An 18,619-nucleotide genomic window follows, 5' to 3' on the forward strand; every position below is an offset into this window, starting at 1 on the left:
CATACAGTAAAGCTGCATGCCCTCGGAAAAAATTACAGTTGTAGTTTCCCCTCGTTTTCAGCTGTTCACAGTACCAGCACAGCAAAGCTGTTTTTGTTGATGTTACAAGGCCAGTTCAGTCAATCATTCAGACTGTTGCCCTTGAAACTACTGAATAGGCTGCTGCCCCTCTTCAGGAACCACACGTTTGTCTAGCCTCTCAGCTGATACCTCCCCATTGTGGTTGCACATACAGTATGATTATCTGTATCACTGAGGCATGCAAGCCATACCCGTAAAATGCTATAATATTGCACTTATGTTCTTCCACTTTGGTAAGAAAAGTAAGTTTTAGCGAATCATGATTACAACCACATTTGCAATATGCAAATATTGAGAACTAATAGAGTGTGAAGCAGTTTAAGCATGAATAGTACTAAATTTAGTTTGATAATGACCATAACATTTGTAGAAGATAGAATGGCCATCTGAATTGTTAACAGAATATTAGTGAAACACAATTTAGCAAAATACAGAACTTGAATATTTGCTTACTTATAAAAAGTATTACCTTTTGAGAATTTTTAGCTGACTACGAAGCTTAGAAGCTGGAGTATCAAAACAAAATGCACTTTGAATCTCATAAAACTTGCTGTACTGAGTCGTTAGTGAAATATGAAATATTTCAACTATATCATAAATCAGAATTTCAAAACACACTTGGATTTGAAAAATTGTTGATACTAGAATTCTATTTGTCAAGTGGTGGCAGGAGAAAACACACATAATGGTATTGAAATTTGCAAACTTTCAGAGCCAGTGGCTCCTCCTCCTTGCAGAAAGGTCGAAGGGGAAGGAAGACGGGTGAAGGAAAAGGGGAGAGTCCAGGAAAGTTGCCCAGAACCCTGGGGCAGAGGAGGTGTACCAGCTGGGATGAAAAGGAAAGGCTAAGACTCCTGCCAACACTTGGCGAATAAATTTTTTATTCATCCAATTACATTATATTGTGAAAAATTGATTATTTTCATCGATATGGAATTCTATCTGGATTTTTACACTTCTCAAGTAATACAGAAAACTTTAGAAATGTAAAAATATGAATGTAATCTTGTCTAGAAATTTATAAAATGACTACTGTTTTCATGTTACCCATGCTATTAAACACAGGAACTGTAAATTAAATTTCTATAATTAATGCTCATTTCATAAAGGAAGAGCTACTATACGAAAACCACCAACTTTATCATTACTATTGTCTTCTATATGTCACTTGCCTAAGGAGGTTAAAATGTAGTAATTTATCTGATTTTGGTCTAAGTCTGCCATGTTTAACACTCAGAAACTAAAGACCAGAAGTGGTTCAGGTGTGACAGAATACAGACATTCTATTATGTCATGTGTATTTTGTTTCATTTTATTGCACAATATTACGATTTATGGTGGAACAGTGTATTACACTGAGTTAGAGTTAATCTGTTGACTGAATAAACAAAAGTCTTCAACTGAATTAAAAGGCCCATGTTTTTATTTATGGCAAGATAGATCCAGTTTTTTTTTTTCCCTTCAGAAGCTGCACAGTGGATATTTTGAACCTGGAGCAGGCAACTACACAGCTTCAATGCCATTCAACATCTAAGACTCAAGATAAGTAAATGTCAACACATGGATTTTTTCACACAGCATAAATTTAGTAGAGCTACATTCATGTCATGCACGGAAGGCACACACCAATTTCCAGTCAAGACTACTGACCTAATAAAGGAAGCACTGTGGTGTGGATAGGAAGAGGGGAAGAGGAGGAGGAGGAGGAGGAGGAGGAAGAGGAGGAGTGACAGAGAGAGAGGATGAGAGAGAGGGATAGGGGGGGGGGGGGGGGGGGAGAAAAAGAGAGAGCGCATGGAAACTAGCTGACCATTTATTAATGTCTGACATTTCATGTGATATGTGCATCTGTCTCTAATGAATTCACATGTAGCATGCTTAAAAAATTGCCAGACAAAAGCTATGTGGCAGTAAATCAGAATGTTTCACCAGGAAAACTAAGAGGCACAGTATCTTCAGTTATTATTTGTAACAGTTTACTTTTTGCTTAGTCATCCACACAAAGGATTGTTAATTCTTAAATATAGCTTGCCCACCATTTACTACTCCCCTTAACGATGTGTCAGTATCTTTAATATTATTGTCTTATTCAATTTTTCTCAGCAGCTGGTAATTTTAAGTTTTTTGTTCAATTTACTATACTTCTGTAATTATGAAATTTTTATGAACTTATTTGTCTTTGTTAGAAGGAATGAGACACTTACTTTTAGGGAGTTAATGTGACATTTCCATCAAAAAGCTATAATAATAACAGAAACTGTTGCTTTCTACAAGAGTTACTGTCTTTTCTTGATGTGTTATAGGTATGCTGGAATAGTGTGACCACTGCTTAAATAATATTAAAATAAGTTTGTCACATTCTTAGTGGTTAATTTTGTACTGGTTTCTGACTTTAGAAGCCAAAAACATCAGTCATAAGCATGAATTAATTTATAACTTTTTTAATTGTTTACTTTTATGCATAGCCCCATCCAAACCGTCACCCTGTGGAAACAAAGAGTATGCCAGTCCCTCGGTATAAATTATTCTTTAGGTGTTTTCAGGCTACCAATTTGTTTCCTTTGTTTTGTTTTTTACCCGGTAGTCTGAGATGGAAAAGTATTGAGGAGAGAGAAGCATGCTTACAGAGATAAGCATGTTGGCAGTGACATACCTGATTGCCACCCTGCTTGTGGCATGGCCACAGTCCAACTTCTTTGTGCATGTCCTCCGGTTTGCAAGCCGAGTCCACACACTGGTTTGACCAGACGTTTGCAATCTGGGCCAATCGAATATCACAACATAAGCAATATGCAAGAGGCAACTAATAAAGATTGTGCCACAGCTCGGGTGAACTGAACCTAGAAGCCTGACAGAAGAATTCTCTGGCTGTTCATACTACACAGTAATTAAAATCTTATCAGCAGTACACAATTTGGAAAAGTGAATTCAGGTAACCACAGTTATTTTGCAGTAAAACACGAGGTGAAAACAGACAACACTGTGTAAACCCAATAGTGTTTTAAATTTTTAAATGTAGCAGCTATAGTTTGCTACAAAGTTTCTGAAATATGATAATTTTGAAGGGTATTAAAGTATAACATCTCTTCAAGAATTAGTAGATAGCCAGAGAACATGAATTTTTTCTTCTGATTAGACTTCTAAGCATAGCAGCGTGCAAGTGGCATTGGGCATGTAAGGTGGTTGCTGAAGTATGCTCTGGTGCACCTGGATATGGCCAGTCCTGTGGAAACATAGAAATGGAAATGATGCACCCACCTGATTGCCACCTTGGCGATGGCACGGATATGTTCCAACTGGCTTGTGTAGATCAGCCTTACGTGCAGGCGAGTCCAGGCATGTCTTCCCACCAACTCCCATGTTGCGTACCTGATTACATGCTTCAGTTACAGTGAGTGCTTATGCTGAGTGTCACCAAAGGTTATGAATGTACAACTTCAGAATAAACAGATTTCTCTAAAGCATTCATTCATAATTAATGTACTATCCCTTAAAGTAAGGACAGTTTGAAGTGTAGCTTCACTCATAAGATTCCAGAACACTAAGTTCTTACTTGAACTGAAGCATTTTGGCTTGTAAAACAATGTAAAGACAAGAGAAACCAGACAATAGTAACAATGTAAAACAATTAGTTTGCTAATATTAAATACCTACAAATGGTTAACTTCAACTGCAGTATGTGGATACCATAGTAGATTACCTTCTTTACATGAAATTGGTGGAATTTCAGGAAGAAACAATTACAAAGATAAAAAATTTTTGACAGTGAAACGTAAGCAGTAATGATGTGAGTAGGAATAATATGTGGCTTGGTTATGTGACAAGAGCTTAAGTGAGAGTGAAAGCTGAAAAGAGAGAGAGAGAGAGAGAGAGAGAGAGAGAGAGAGAGAGGCCTGATGATATTCATTAACATAGTGTCATTGATTTTGGAGGAGGATACTTTTAGTTATTGAAAGCTGTTATGGATTCACAAATTTATTGCATTACTCAAGGGATCTGATTGAATTTTTGGAGAATGGGCTTATTCTTCTCACTTTTTCAATCTCTCTCTGTGAAGCAGTTCATTTTTGTTTTTTTCACAATTAATAGTATCAGATTTAGCAGTATTACAGTCTCTCAGATGAATTAAGGTGTACGCCATTTCTTTACCATCTCTTAATTATTCACTCAGTAACAGTCAAATCCTGGGTCTTTCATGTTATCATGGATGTCTATACTGCAATGATTGACACAAATGCATTTGTTCCATTTCTTTTGTAATGTGATGCAGAAGAAATACTGTTAATCAGTTTTGTAACACTAAATACTTCAGAAGGCTTGGAAATTTTAGAATTGTGATAGCCCTTATAATGTCAAGATGGTGATGATGAAATGTATTCTTGTTAGTTACTGGACACTACCCGGACAAGTTAGCACTGTAGTCACACAAATGCAGAAAACATGTATCATATCTAGAATACTTTCATATCTATCAGAAGGAATATTCAATAAAAATTACACCTTTTTAAGTGAACGGAAGTCTGTAAGTTGCTGACACAAGATAACACTGAAAAGACAGAAAACTATCCATGAGATGGTTCTAAAATATGAAGAAAAATTTAGAAAACAGCTGATAGTAGTCAGTGAGTCTTTGCTTTGGCTGTAGTAAATGGATGGAGCACAACTGAGTTGATGCCAAGGTGACATTTTAGCTCAGGGAGTCATGAATGTAGAAATTTATTTAGGTGGATATCAGAAGTATGATAGTTTTTTCTGCATCCATATTTGACATTTTGAGTGCGCACTTCATTGTCGAGTACTGTGTCATCAGTCTGAACCTGAACCTATTGAACATTGACTTCATTTTCCAAAGTTCCTGCTATATATTTAGAACTTATTTAGTAAGTAAAAATATGTGCATCTTATGGAAGAAACTTTACTTTTCAGAAAGTGATATAAACACTGTATGAGAATAAACTTTACGACCTACCTCACCAGATGCCACAGCCTCGCCTGGTATGAACAGTTCTGGATAGATGTTGTCAAGATACCATTTAAAAGATTTGCAGCCTAACTTCTTGCGGAGCTCTTTCCTGCCACTCACATCACCATAATCACCCTGCACAGATACAAGATTTCAGTTATCCAAACATATGATGTGACAAGTTATCTTTATACAATGGCTGTTCAAAAACTATATAACTTTTATTTATAAAACAAATCTTTATCCAGATACAATTGTTTGACACTAGTCACCTTCAAAGTAGTCTTTTACAGCTTCTACACAGCTCTCCAAATGCTGCCAGAAGATATGTTGGAAAGCCTCTTTTGGTATGGTGCACAACTGCTCCATTGAATTCTGCATAACATCTTCCCTGTTCTGAAGCCTGGTCTCTTTAAGAGTCCTTATTGGTCTAGAGAAAAGCCAGAAATCAGTCAGTGCTAGGTCATGCTAATCTGCCTGCTGCCCCCAAGTCTGGCCATTTGCATCTCACTACTTCAAAAAGGTGACGCAGAACCTCTTGGTAGTACTGCTTATTTTCATTAGCACCTCTGGGGTGTACTCATGATGGACTGTGCCATTGGAATCAAAAAAGGCTGTTAGCATGACTTTCACATTGCTGTGGACTTGCCTCACGTTTTTGGGTCTTGGGGATGATATATGCTTCCACTGCTATGATTAGAACTTTGTTTCTGACTCATACCCATAAACCCTGGACTCATCACCAATGATTACTATTTTATGAAAGCTGGGATCACTGTTTACAGTATTCAGCATGCCCTGTGCAATCTCTGACTGAAGTTGCTTCTGTTCAGTTGTTAGCAACTTTGGCACAAATTGTGCCAAGATCCTCTTGAGATCCAAATGTCCTCTTAAAATGGATTAAATGGAACAAATACTAATTTTAACCTCATTTTCTAGTTCTCTGATCATCATTCATCTATCCTGCATCATAAGAGTCCTTATGTTATCAGTAACAACCTTATCTGCAGATGTTAAGTGCCTATGTGTACGTGCTTCACTCTTCACTGATGACTGGCCATCTTTGAAGCAGTTGTACCACTCCTTTATCTGTGTGGTACCCATTACTTCATCTCCAAACACTTTCTGAATCTTGCAGCTTATTTCAACTTCACAATAGCTAAGTTTAAAACAAAATTTGATGCAATAATGTTGTTCCACTTTTTCCAACATTCTGCCCAAGGCCACCGCTTACACATGTTAACTTGGCAATGGCAAGCCAGTGACTGGTTGTTTTCACAGTCATGGAAAAAAAGAAAAATCAGGCATGCACATTACATATGCCTACAAATATAGAGAGCACTCATGCTCCAATACCACTGTTGGTTTCAACAATAAAAAAATATGGTCATATATTTCTTGAACATCCCTCATATATATATATGAGAAATAAGCATCACATTAAACTGCTGTATTACTTAACATACAAAATCTTATTCCATCAAATCAATCTTTCCCTTTAGTGTTTTTCTATTCCTTTTACAATTTCATATAGCCATGTATGAACCTTGTTTTTCGTACTGCTTTTGTGTTTTATCAGATTATCATGCATCGGTATCAAAGAAATGATTATGTCTGAAATACTTTATACATATCACAAAATATACAGGAAGATTATACTTGAAGCTTCAGTTTAAAAACGCTGCCACTGCTCAGAATGATGTCAAATTTCAATGAAATATTATCAATGAAGAGTGAAACATTATTTGGAGGCGGGGGGGGGGGGGGGGGGGGGGGGAAGAAGAGGAAGTAGTGCAAGCAACAGAATATGCAAAATAATAAAAGATGTGGGGAACAAAGCTGTTCCTCACTGTGTGTCTGAGATGCTCAGGATGACTGTCTCAACGTGGGATTGTATGCTACTGGTAAAGATCCTTCCCAAGAACAGTGACTGTGTATCGGTACCTCTTCAGAAGTTCTGGACACTTGAGGGTATGAAAAAAGACATTGGTCCAATGTCTGCAATGATTTGGAAATTTGGAAAAATGGTTCTCTTGAAGTGCAGTGTGGCAAAGGGAGGAAACCAATTGATCTAATTGCTGTAGAAGATGTGGTCACAGCACTGCAGGATGGGTCTAACTTTGGTTTTCAAACATGCAGTGCATGGGGAATTGCCTGAACTTTGGACACGCCTGTGAACACGATGCATAAAATTCTATGAAACATCCTGCATTGCTACCCACACAAAATTACCCATGTTCAGTGGTTGCTTCATGGTGACCTGCCAGTGAGACAAGCATTTACTCAAGAATTTCTTGCTCCCATGGAACTGGACAATGTATGGCCATGAACAGCCAGTGAAGCAGCTGCTGCAGAGGCATTATGGAAATGCTCGAATTATCTGCTGTCATTTCCCTACAGCCCAGCTGTCCAGATCACCTTAATCTGTGTGACTTCTGGCTGTGGGGTTATCAGAAAGATGCTGTGTTCAGTGTTGTGATTACAAATTTAACTGAATCAAAGGCAAGCCTTGTGCAACACACATACTGTATGTGACCCCTGAGACACACCAGTTGTTTTAGAACATGCTGTTTCCTGATTTTATCTTGGGGTAGAAAACAGTGGATAGCCTACTGAACACATCTTGCACTAGTCTCTTGATAATTAAAAATTGATTTTTACTTTTTATGTGATTTCTGGCCTCAGAACAATTAAAAACGCAGCTTTGCAATGTGATGTGGCACAACCTTATCACGGTGGATGGGCCTAACTAACAGTGTCTCAACTGTTGAATGCCAGACTTGTGCATCATGCACATTACACAGTATGGTTGATTTAATGTGTAACTCACACCATAGACATCATATTGTGATTCATCTGTTATATGTAGCCGAACCCATTTACATTATGGCACTTACAGCTCCATCTACTCGGAAAATTTTTGTTAAATATTTTTTGTTTCTAGGTTTCCGCCTTCTCCGATAACATTCTGTTCAAATTTGGTGTCATTCTGAGTAGCAGCACTTTTTTTTACAGTGTTTTGAAACTGAAACTTTAATTATAATCACCCTGTGTTTATGGAATAAATCATGTCATCATTTAAATGAACTGAAGTGTTTTACTAGTTCAATTTGTTTTGAAAAAACTATGCCAATATCAATTTTCTATGTGTTGCTGCCATAAATTAAATAATTATGTTTATGATTTATGATTTTTTCCCCTTTCATAAACATCCAGTTATAAGCAAATTATGAAATTAAGATGTTACAATTCCAAATTTAAACCAAGGACATTTAATTCATTGTGCAATGTAATACCCAAGATATTATTACTTTACTACATTTTCTTCTGCATCATGAACTGTTTCTGCACTTTCTACACTTTCATTTATGTCATTTTTTGATGTAATATACAGTTCAAATTAAATTGTTGTTGTTGTTGTTGTTGTTGTGGTCTTCAGTCCTGAGACTGGTTTGATGCAGCTCTCCATGCTACTCTATCCTGCGCAAGCTTCATCATCTCCCAGTACCTACTGCAGCCTACATCCTTCTGAATCTGCTTAGCGTATTCATCTCTTGGTCTCCCTCTATGATTTTTACCCTCCACGCTGCCCTCCAATACTAAATTGGTGATCCCTTGATGCCTCAGAACATGTCCTACCAACCAATCCCTTCTTCTAGTCAAGTTGTGCCACAAGCTGCTCTTCTCTCCAGTTCTATTCAATACATACTCATTAGTTAAGTGATCTACCCATCTAATCTTCAGCATTCTTCTGTAGCTCCATATTTCTAAAGCTTCTATTCTCTTCTTGTCTAAACTATTTATCGTCCACGTTTCATTCCATACATGGCTACACTCCACACAAATACATTCAGAAATGACTTCCTGACATTTAAATCTATACAACACTTTCCTTGCCATTGCCAGTCTACATTTTATATCCTCTCTACTTCGACCATCATCAGTTATTTTGCTCCCCAAATAGCAAAACTCCTTTACTACTTTGCCATTGCCAGTCTACATTTTATATCCTCTCTACTTCGACCATCATCAGTTATTTTGCTCCCCAAATAGCAAAACTCCTTTACTACTTTAAGTGTCTCATTTCCTAATCTAATTCCCTTAGCATCACCTGACTTAATTCGACTACATTCCATTATCCTCGTTTTGCTTTTGTTGATGTTCATCTTATACCCTCCTTTCAAAACACTGTCCATTCTGTTCAACTGCTCTTCCAAGTCCTTTGCTGTCTCTGACAGAATTACAATGTCATCGGCGAACCTCAAAGTTTTTATTTCTTCTCCATGGATTTTAATACCTACTCCGAACTTTTCTTTTGTTTCCTTTATTGCTTCCTCAATATACAGATTGAATAACAACAGGGAGAGGCTACAACCCTGTCTCACTCCCTTCCCAACCACTGCTTCCTTTTTGTGCCCCTCGACTCTTATAACTGCCATCTGCTTTCTGTACAAATTGTAAATAGCCTTTCGCTCCCTGTATTTTATGCCTGCCATATTCAGGATTTGAAAGAGAGTATTCCAATCAACATTGTCAAAAGCTTTCTCTAAGTCTACAAATGCTAGAAATGTAGGTTTGCCCTTCCTTAATCTTTCTTCTAAGATAAGTCGTAGGGTCAGTATTGCCTCCCGTGTTCCAACATTTCTACAGAATCCAAACTGATCTTCCCCGACGTTGGCTTCTATCAGTTTTTCCATTCGTCTGTAAAGAATTCTCGTTAGTATTTTGCAGCTGTGACTTATTAAACTGATAGTTCGGTAATTTTCACATCTGTCAACACCTGCTCTCTTTGGGATTGGAATTATTATATTCTTCTTGAAGTCTGAGGGTATTTCGCCTGTCTCATACATCTTGCTCACCAGATGGTAGAGTTTTGTCAGGACTGGCTCTCCCAAGGCTGTCACTAGTTCTAATGGAATGTTGTCTACTCCGGGGGCCTTGTTTCGACTCAGGTCTTTCAGTGCTCTGTCAAACTCTTCACGCAGTAACATATCTCCCATTTCATCTTCATCTACATCCTCTTCTATTTCCATAATATTGTTCTCAAGTACATTGCCCTTGTATAGACCCTCTGTATACTCCTTCCACCTATCTGCTTTCCCTTCTTTGCTTAGAACTGGGTTTCCATCAAAGCTCTTGATATTCATGCAAGTGGTTCTCCTTTCTCCAAAGGTCTCCTTAATTTCCTGTAGGCACTATCTATCTTACCCCTAGTGAGATAAGCCTCTACATCCTTACATTTGTCCTCTAGCCATCCCTGCTTAGCCATTTTGACTTCCTATCGATATCATTTTTGAGACGTTTGTACACAAACGTCAAATTAAATTAAGTATCACAAAACTTTTTTGCAGATTACAAATTCATTCGATATCAGCTGTACTAGGTATAGATATACAGTTGTGTATCTATACCTAGTGCAGCTGACATCAAAAGAATTAGCGATCTGCAAAAAAGTTTTTTAATGTTTAAAACAGCTGTGGATCATCAGCAATACCCGCTCTGAAGAAACATACATTGTAAAATAAAGTAAATCAGATATATAAAATGTGCGTCAAAGTATTAAGTCAAGTGGGAGCAGATAACTAACTGATTCATGATATACTGTTTCTTAATAGGCTGTTCTACTTCCTTTAGAATAAGCATTTCAGTCATGAATAGGCCTTAACACAGATGGGACTTCCACACTCTACACATGTGGGATGTTGACAGAAACTACTAAATGAATTCACGTAGTATAGATTTAGAATTCACCAGTTTGCTGAGTTTCTTTTTAATGATATGGTGGAGTTATGGGACAGATGGATATTCCTTTCCAAATATAATGCTTATGTAATTTTGGCAGTGTTTGTGAACTGGAGAATCAAAATAGCGATTGTTGTTTTCTTTAGTTTATCATTTATAACATCATCTGCCTGGGGAGATGTGGTCTGCCACTTGAGATACTGGAGTCATAAGAAAATTAAAGACCCAAGGAGTACGAAAACAAACTTTTGCCTACAGGATACTTTTCAAAATTAACTTTGCAAACAAGTATTTCACAGAACTTTGAAGCTTATACTGCTGTGCCATACCATATGGGATAGAATTTGTTATTGTAATATCATGTAGCAAAGAACTGTTATATAGTTTTCATTAACAATATTGAAACACAAGCCTTTGAACATTCAAATTTATTTCTGAAGTCTTGAAACTTACCAAGTCATTACCAACCCTTTGGTAATAGTACTTAGCATATTCATCAAGCCATACTTCAGCTAATCTGATAGAATTTCTCTTCAGAACGTTGACTCCAGACCGCCACTTGTATGGAGACCGCTTACGAAATATATGACCCACATGTGAGCAAGGAACTATTTCCAAAGTACCGCCACACATCCATGTCTGTAACACACAGGTACTGTGAATAATTCTGATTTGGTTTTCATTAGAGTTACTGAAATCGTAGTTCCTGCTAAATAAACAAAATATACTGGAAATTTATGATTAGTAGTGCACGAGGAACAGAAAAAGAGTAAAACAAATATAAATTAAAAAAGCTTCACAACACACAGGTCATAAATTAAATATACATTTTCAGATTTTCAATATTGTGATATCACATCAACTGATATTAACACTTTGCCGTCCGCACGTCTCGTACAAATCTATTCGCTTGGCGCCGGCAGCGCTACTTCAGATTACTTGGCTTGTCGCCGGCTGTTCTTGACATTATCAGGAGATTATAAATTGTTAAGTTTTATTAATCTCATCATTAATTCTCATAAGTTCTCAACCCTGTTCCCCTACTTTCATGAAATTTCGAAGATATACATACGTAAATAAATATAATTTTTTTTGTTTAATATATTTGTTTATTTGCATTGTTGATATGCAGCAGTCTTCAAGATGTAATGCAACCCCACAAGACTTGCACATTAAGTTTGTTGTTGTTCTTTTTTTTATTTTGGATCATACATGGCAGTTTCTTCATTTTCGTTTATTCGTTTCGGAAATAAGTATTAGTTGGTGTCACTTTATACAACCTTAAAGTCCATCAACTGGATCATGGTGAGACGTACGTGATGTAGTGGCAACCTCCAAGTTTTGTTCAGGAGCAGGTATCCACAAATCAGGCACTTTCAATAAAAAGTCGTGAAATCGGAGACGCTTGTGTTCTGTACTGAAATATTGGCATGTACAGAATGCATTGAATAATGTGCAGATAAAGAGGTACATGCAAACCTTTTCTGACCATTTTACAGTTTTTCTGTATATGGGGCAATAACTCAAATATTGGTCGGCCCGATCCACTCCTTTCATGTATTTGTTGTAGTCTAATACACTTTCAAGTTTTTTTTTTAACCAATTGGTTTTCCTACATTTTCTTTGAATGCCAGTCAAAGTGGCATTATGTATTGTAGAGATCATTCATATCATTTTAGTTTCCGAAGCTCTCCATACCAGTGCAAGTACTTCACCTTTCCGTTGATGACAAACTTAAAACACATTGACTTTTGCATGCTTTAATTTTGCCGGAAATCCTCTATTTTTCTGTATTGTTTCACAAACTCGAATTTTCTTTTCAAGTAACTTCTCTGCTAGTTCTACATTGTTATAATAATTATCCATGTAAAGGTGATGCCACTTTCCATAAGAAGGTGCCAATAGTTCCATCACTGGGTTTATTAAAGGCTGTCCAGTGCCAGTTTCTTGTGTGTCAATATGTACATATGTATATGTAATTTAATTTCATGATATGTCTGTATTAGCCATACGCTAAATAATAAAAAGTGCCAGAATAGATCTTGAATGAGGAAATGTATCCCATACTCGAATCACACAGCATCTGAATGCGTATGCCATATTTTGCAATTTTTGACTAATTGTAAACTTTAAAATTTAACCGTCCATGCCATGGTATCATTCCTTCATCAATTGAGATGTTTTGACTTAGAGTAAAAATGTCTTTAAACTTTTTGGAAAAATAATTAAATACAAATTGCACTTTGAAAAACCAGTCCGTTTTTTTTATTGTTGTCGGAAAAATGTAAAAATGATATTTGTCCGAATTGGTTGTGGGCCATTGTATTGCAAAATATCAGCGTGTCTATCAACAGATTAGTTGACCAATAATCATCAATCCTTGCTTTTTCTACAGTTCTCATAAAGATAGTAAGCCCAAACTATTTTCTAAGTTCAGATCCTGTAACGTCGACAAATTTGACATTTTTTAAATCCAGTTTCCTTCTATTACAATTTTGACTGTAGTACTTGATGGTTTTATTGCATCGTTCCCAATATATAATTCTACGATATCCATACTCTCTGAGTATCTATGGGAAATATGTTTGGACCCAGAGAGCCTTCAAATGTATTACTGGTCCTCGGTAAATCAAAGCCTGATCTCTGTGTACTGTCCTCTTCATCTGAACCGGTTGGAAACCGTAGCATTCACCAAATTCTTATTGGATTTATTTCACTATTTTCTAATGACTGTGCTTCACTTTCATTTTTTTTTATATCCAACGCCTTCTTCCCAATAGGCCAAGTCATCTGGAACATCAGACAAGACGTCCGCACATTCATCGTAAATAATCATATAGTCTCTTTCGTCTGCCATGATGAAAGGGCACAAGTATTTATAAAAAACAAAAAACTTGTTGATGTGTGTAACTTATTGTTACCTAAACAAAACACTAACAAAATGCAAAAGATACTAAAGTGCTGTCACCAGCCACTGTGCAATACTACGCACACGACACCACTGTGGTGCCGCCGGCCATTGACCACTATTTCATGAGTGACACCACTGTGGTGCTGCCGGACAGTAGTGTGTTAACATCAATGATTGTAGCAAATATTCATGCTATCCGAAAGAGACACGGCAAATAACTGCATATTATTTCTACATAAAATAATTATTGTTCTGTTGCTGGGGATTTCTGCAAGAATGAATAAGAAATAATATGAAATTGTTTCTGTAGAGTATTTCTTCTGGGAGCAGGTGCATCTCTAAACTTTAGCAGATGTTGAAATACAGGTTGTTTCATGTTCCTTTAGAAATTACCACAGGTACTTAACACTGAAGTGGATAAATAATACTGATATTTGTATTCTCCCTTTGATATATGTAGTTACCTTGAATGAAAGTTCCAGATTTTCTCCACCCCAGATATCAAACCCACTGTCATAAGTTCCAAGGCGCTCAAAGAAAGCCTTGTCAATGCTGAAAAGCCCACCAGCCATTGTTGGACTCCACACAGGCTCAGCCGCATTCTTATGCCTCTTCTTTTCATGCTCAGGTACTGCATGCCAGTTGAACTGCAGAAATGGTTGTTAGTTCAGTAGTGAAATATGGTTTTATAACAACACAGACCTGTATCTGAAAATACTGTAGAGCAAGAAGCGTACTGAAGTAACACTTTTAATTCATACAATACATATATAGGCTAACAGTTACAGTATGAAAGAATGATAGGCACTAATGCTCTAGTTGCTATCAAACTAACTTTCCTATCCACCACAGAGCTTCCATTGAATGCAAGACTTTTAGACATTCTAATGATTTGCAATTTAAACTGAGCTGCCTGCTTTATGTTAATACCACATGCCTTTAAGCCCTTAAAACCTGCCATTTGAGATTATCAAAACCACATTAGTTTCCATCTTTTTACTGAAAAACATCCTTAAGGCACTTAATTTGGAGTGAAAACTGTCATGCTGTTCCTTTTTACACAATTAGTAGCCATCTGACCTTGTGAGCAAAGTTATCACATTGTTATACAGTTAGTTTTCTCATTCTGTCACCAGCATGATTCATGCCCACAGCAGACCAATAGACAGTGAATTATTTTGAGAATTGATCTTGGGGATACATTTTAATAGTACTTATCAGTAAACAGCTTTAGCACTTGTGCATTCATGCATTCTGAAACCTTCCACTTACCCTTCTAGCTATTATGGCTTGAGGCTTTGCAATTAATTGCCATTGCTGTTCACGAAGAAATGAATGAGTTTTTAAGTTAATCACATTTTTTGGTCCTATTTAACATCTTGCTGGCAGCTCAGCTCATTAAAGATGGCACACTGGCTAAAATAAATATCAGCTGATCAGCTGAAGCTTGCTGAAGAAACAATCCTGACACTAATATAAAGCTCTCAGGTTTCCATCTGAGTTAGTTTGTCAAAATGATGGGAGTGGCACTTATGAAAAGGTCACACTGTTTCAATAAACTCACTCAGTTAGAAACCTGAGAACTTTCTATGAGTTCAACTCACCGAGGAAGACAACAAGACCACAAACCTGATATTTACATCAAATTGCTTAGGAAAATGACATAAAATGTAGATGAAGATGACTTGATTAAGATTTGAATCCAGTTCATCTGGGATTATTATTTGTTCAAACAGGATCACGATTCGCTTGTTATCCCAGAAACACTAAATGATTAGCTAATGCACAACCAAAACAAATAACTTCTGTTCATTTCAACCAAAGTGATTATGCAGTGAAGTATCACTTATATTACTGAGAAGTTTAAAGTTGCTCATTAGTGCCAAAGAATGGACCATGGGAGAATATAGCAAAGTTAGAAACTAAAGTCCTTCATTTGTATTTTTTCTTATTTCCTCTTGCAGTGATTTTCTGTTCTTACTGTGGTATATGACCCCAGTGTCTTTAATCTATGTTAGGACATTATGGATATATCCTCTTCTCCAAACATTATAACTATATGCACACATGATAAACAATTTTAGTGAAAATGGACTGCAGTAAGATATGCCATTTCTTAAAAGACTGGATGGTTTCAGCTGCTTGACAAACTGTAAATGATTTGTCATACAAGGTACTGAGGGTATTTACTGTGAGTAATTACTTTAAAACAGTAGCCATTCTATAAGTACGATGATAACTAACACATGTTAAACAATCTGACTTTTCAGGCTTTCCCAGTGGATCTGTTGCAAATGCGCTTCTCCGGTTTGCTGATAGATCGTATTGTTAAATCACACGATATTTCATCAATGCAACTGCTTGACATCTTCAGGTGGTGATAGTTGCTGCTGTCACTGCATCAAGGTGCAGCTTCTTGTGCCTTGCATCAGTGGCAGCAGCAACTAGCACCACCTGAAGATGTCAAGCAGTTGTGTCAACGAAATATTATGCGATTTACACAAAATGATCCAGCGGCAAACCTGAGAAGGGTATTTGCACATGTTAAACAAGTTTTGTATATTTACTGCCCTACATTAAATATACAAATATCAACAGTAAATTTTGAAGCCACTTGCCTGGAGGTTCCAATCAAAACCTCCGACATTAACACCTCCTGAATCCCTCCAGTGGTATTCCAATGTTGTGTCATCAATGACATCAATGACAGGGCAGACCACTGTAGTTGGGTCTCGAGCTATACGATCCAAAAGAGGCTCCAACCAGCCTGGAAACAAATAAAAATGTGCATTGTGAAAATTCCATATGTCTCTGGTATATTGTAGTGTAGCGTAATTACTACTCATCTCATACAGTGCAGTCCCCAATAATCAGTCTTTCCTTCTCATCCCATTTGGAAAGTTTCCCCTTAATTGCAGTTCTCGGTGACTTTTCCAAAATCTACCACTTTTCCTAAACCTCTCCAATCCTTTTCCTTTGCCCCTCTTCCTTCCCCTTCAACTCTTCTGCCAGAAGAAGGGTAAATTGACTCCAAAAGCTTCCTTAAGTATAACCTTCTTTTATGTGTGTGTTCTCCTGTCGCTGCTTGGTCAGTAGTTCTTTTATCTGTTCAATTATATTATAATTACCACTTTTGTATTTCTGATAAACATGTGCACTGTTGATGCAGTTTGTACATGCAGAGTGGGATTGTGTCACATTTTGTTTGTGACCTTTTGTTAAACAATGACTCAACATGAAAATGGAAGGGGCATGTTGTAATTTGTTTGAGGCAAGTTTTGAAGGTGTTGAAGACATTGCACTATTCGCTTTCAGACTAACAGCATCTGAGATTTTGCACAAGCTTATAAAACAGCATTATATTAAATATTTTATGACACTCAGTATGCACATACAGAAGGTAAATAACAGATATTTTATTTCTATTTACAACATAAGTTTAGAAATTGTAATACAATTTGAAATTTGTGGTTAATGAATTAAGCTACAAGAATTGAGATATGTTTACACATGGAGAATAGCACAATTACTGTAGAGAATGCACAAGCTGGAACATCAGACTATTTGGAAATTTAGCTTACACTAATTGAAAAGTGTGAAATAGAATGGAAGAGCAGAAATTATAGGAAGAATGAAGACAAGGGTTAAAAACTCAGATGTTGCTTAGGAGTGGTACTAAGCTGTGTTTGTTTATGAGTAAGTGAGAACTGTATGCACAATGGCCTCAAATATGTTTTCCTCTAATTTCTTATTTGATAACTGAAGAACATGAAACAGCATTTGGTAGTTTTCATCATCACTCAACACCTGGTTGTCAGTGTAATGTCAGACTTGTACAGTCTCCAGGTGTACTCATGTACGAATAATATCTGTGTTATAGCTCTGTCTCATTGATAATATGAAATTTACTACAGTCTAGGAAAGTAATATTACCCATTTAAATAATGCACAGTAACTGATTTTGGTCTTTGGTACTGTGAAGCTATAGAGTTTAGCTTTTGCAGTTTTTAAGGTACTGGGCAAATTCTATGATACTGACAGTGGAATCTGTCTCATTAAAATTGTGGTAGTGTGCAGTAAATTCTTGAGAAAATATTAGATTGGCGCAAGAAATTGACAGCTGACTCTCACTGTAAGGAAATGAAGGTCTCAAAAACATAATAATCTTTCTTGGTAAGGACAAAATACTATCTCAGTTAGATAAAGACGAAGACAGATGTGCCTGGCCTTCACCTAGATTGATTTGGGAACACTGTGAATGACTGGAACCAAGTCAACATGTAAATGCTATGGCACCTGAGAGTCTCAGATATTTTTGCAATAGGATGATATGGAATGAACTCTTAAGGCTACATGAGAATTGGTTTACTAAATCAAGTAACAAAACTGACCTGCAAGCTGCTGAAGTGTCATAAACCTGAAGGCTTACACCAGGCTGGGACACAAAAAATGACTTATTTATTTTTCTCGTAAGAAACATACTCATAACTGCAAGAGTGGCGTTTCAGAATTGAATCTGCAAATGTTTTAAAATCTTTACAGATCACTGCTGTAGGGATCATGGATATAAAAATCATACTAATTAATAGCTGATGCTAGGTGTACAAGAATTCTTCCCATGCTCTATTTGTGAATGTAATGGTAAGAAATCGTGATATATAATACAGAACAATGTAAACTCTGCAACAAACTTAACAGTGGTTTTATTGAGGGAGTTGGTGCAATAGTTAAAAGCACAGAAGGAACAGATTAAAATTCTTGACTGGCCATCTTGACTGCAGTTTCCCACAGTTTTCCTAGCATGCCAACATGTCGAGGGCTAGAAGGTCAAACTTCATTCAGTTCCTTCTCCCACTAGTCTCAAATGGAAACAGTGTTTCCTTTTTGTCAACAGGATACCCTTCAAGCAGGTGGTGGAGGTA

At 36.8% G+C, this 18,619-nt stretch overlaps 1 protein-coding gene across 1 annotated transcript in view; it reads right to left on the minus strand.

Annotated features, from left to right (window-relative positions):
* Positions 1-18,619, minus strand: part of LOC126475431 (putative polypeptide N-acetylgalactosaminyltransferase 9) — a 164,852-nt gene that overhangs the window by 15,789 nt on the left and 130,444 nt on the right. Inside the window, exons 4-8 of the mRNA XM_050103281.1 lie at positions 16,316-16,464; positions 14,162-14,344; positions 11,240-11,425; positions 5,051-5,179; positions 2,735-2,839 (exon numbers count right to left, since the gene is read on the minus strand). Coding sequence (XP_049959238.1) covers positions 2,735-2,839; positions 5,051-5,179; positions 11,240-11,425; positions 14,162-14,344; positions 16,316-16,464 — 752 coding nt within the window. The remainder of the gene's footprint in view (positions 1-2,734; positions 2,840-5,050; positions 5,180-11,239; positions 11,426-14,161; positions 14,345-16,315; positions 16,465-18,619) is intronic.

The sequence above is a fragment of the Schistocerca serialis genome, chromosome 4, assembly GCF_023864345.2.
Source record: "Schistocerca serialis cubense isolate TAMUIC-IGC-003099 chromosome 4, iqSchSeri2.2, whole genome shotgun sequence".
NCBI lineage: Eukaryota > Metazoa > Arthropoda > Insecta > Orthoptera > Acrididae > Schistocerca > Schistocerca serialis.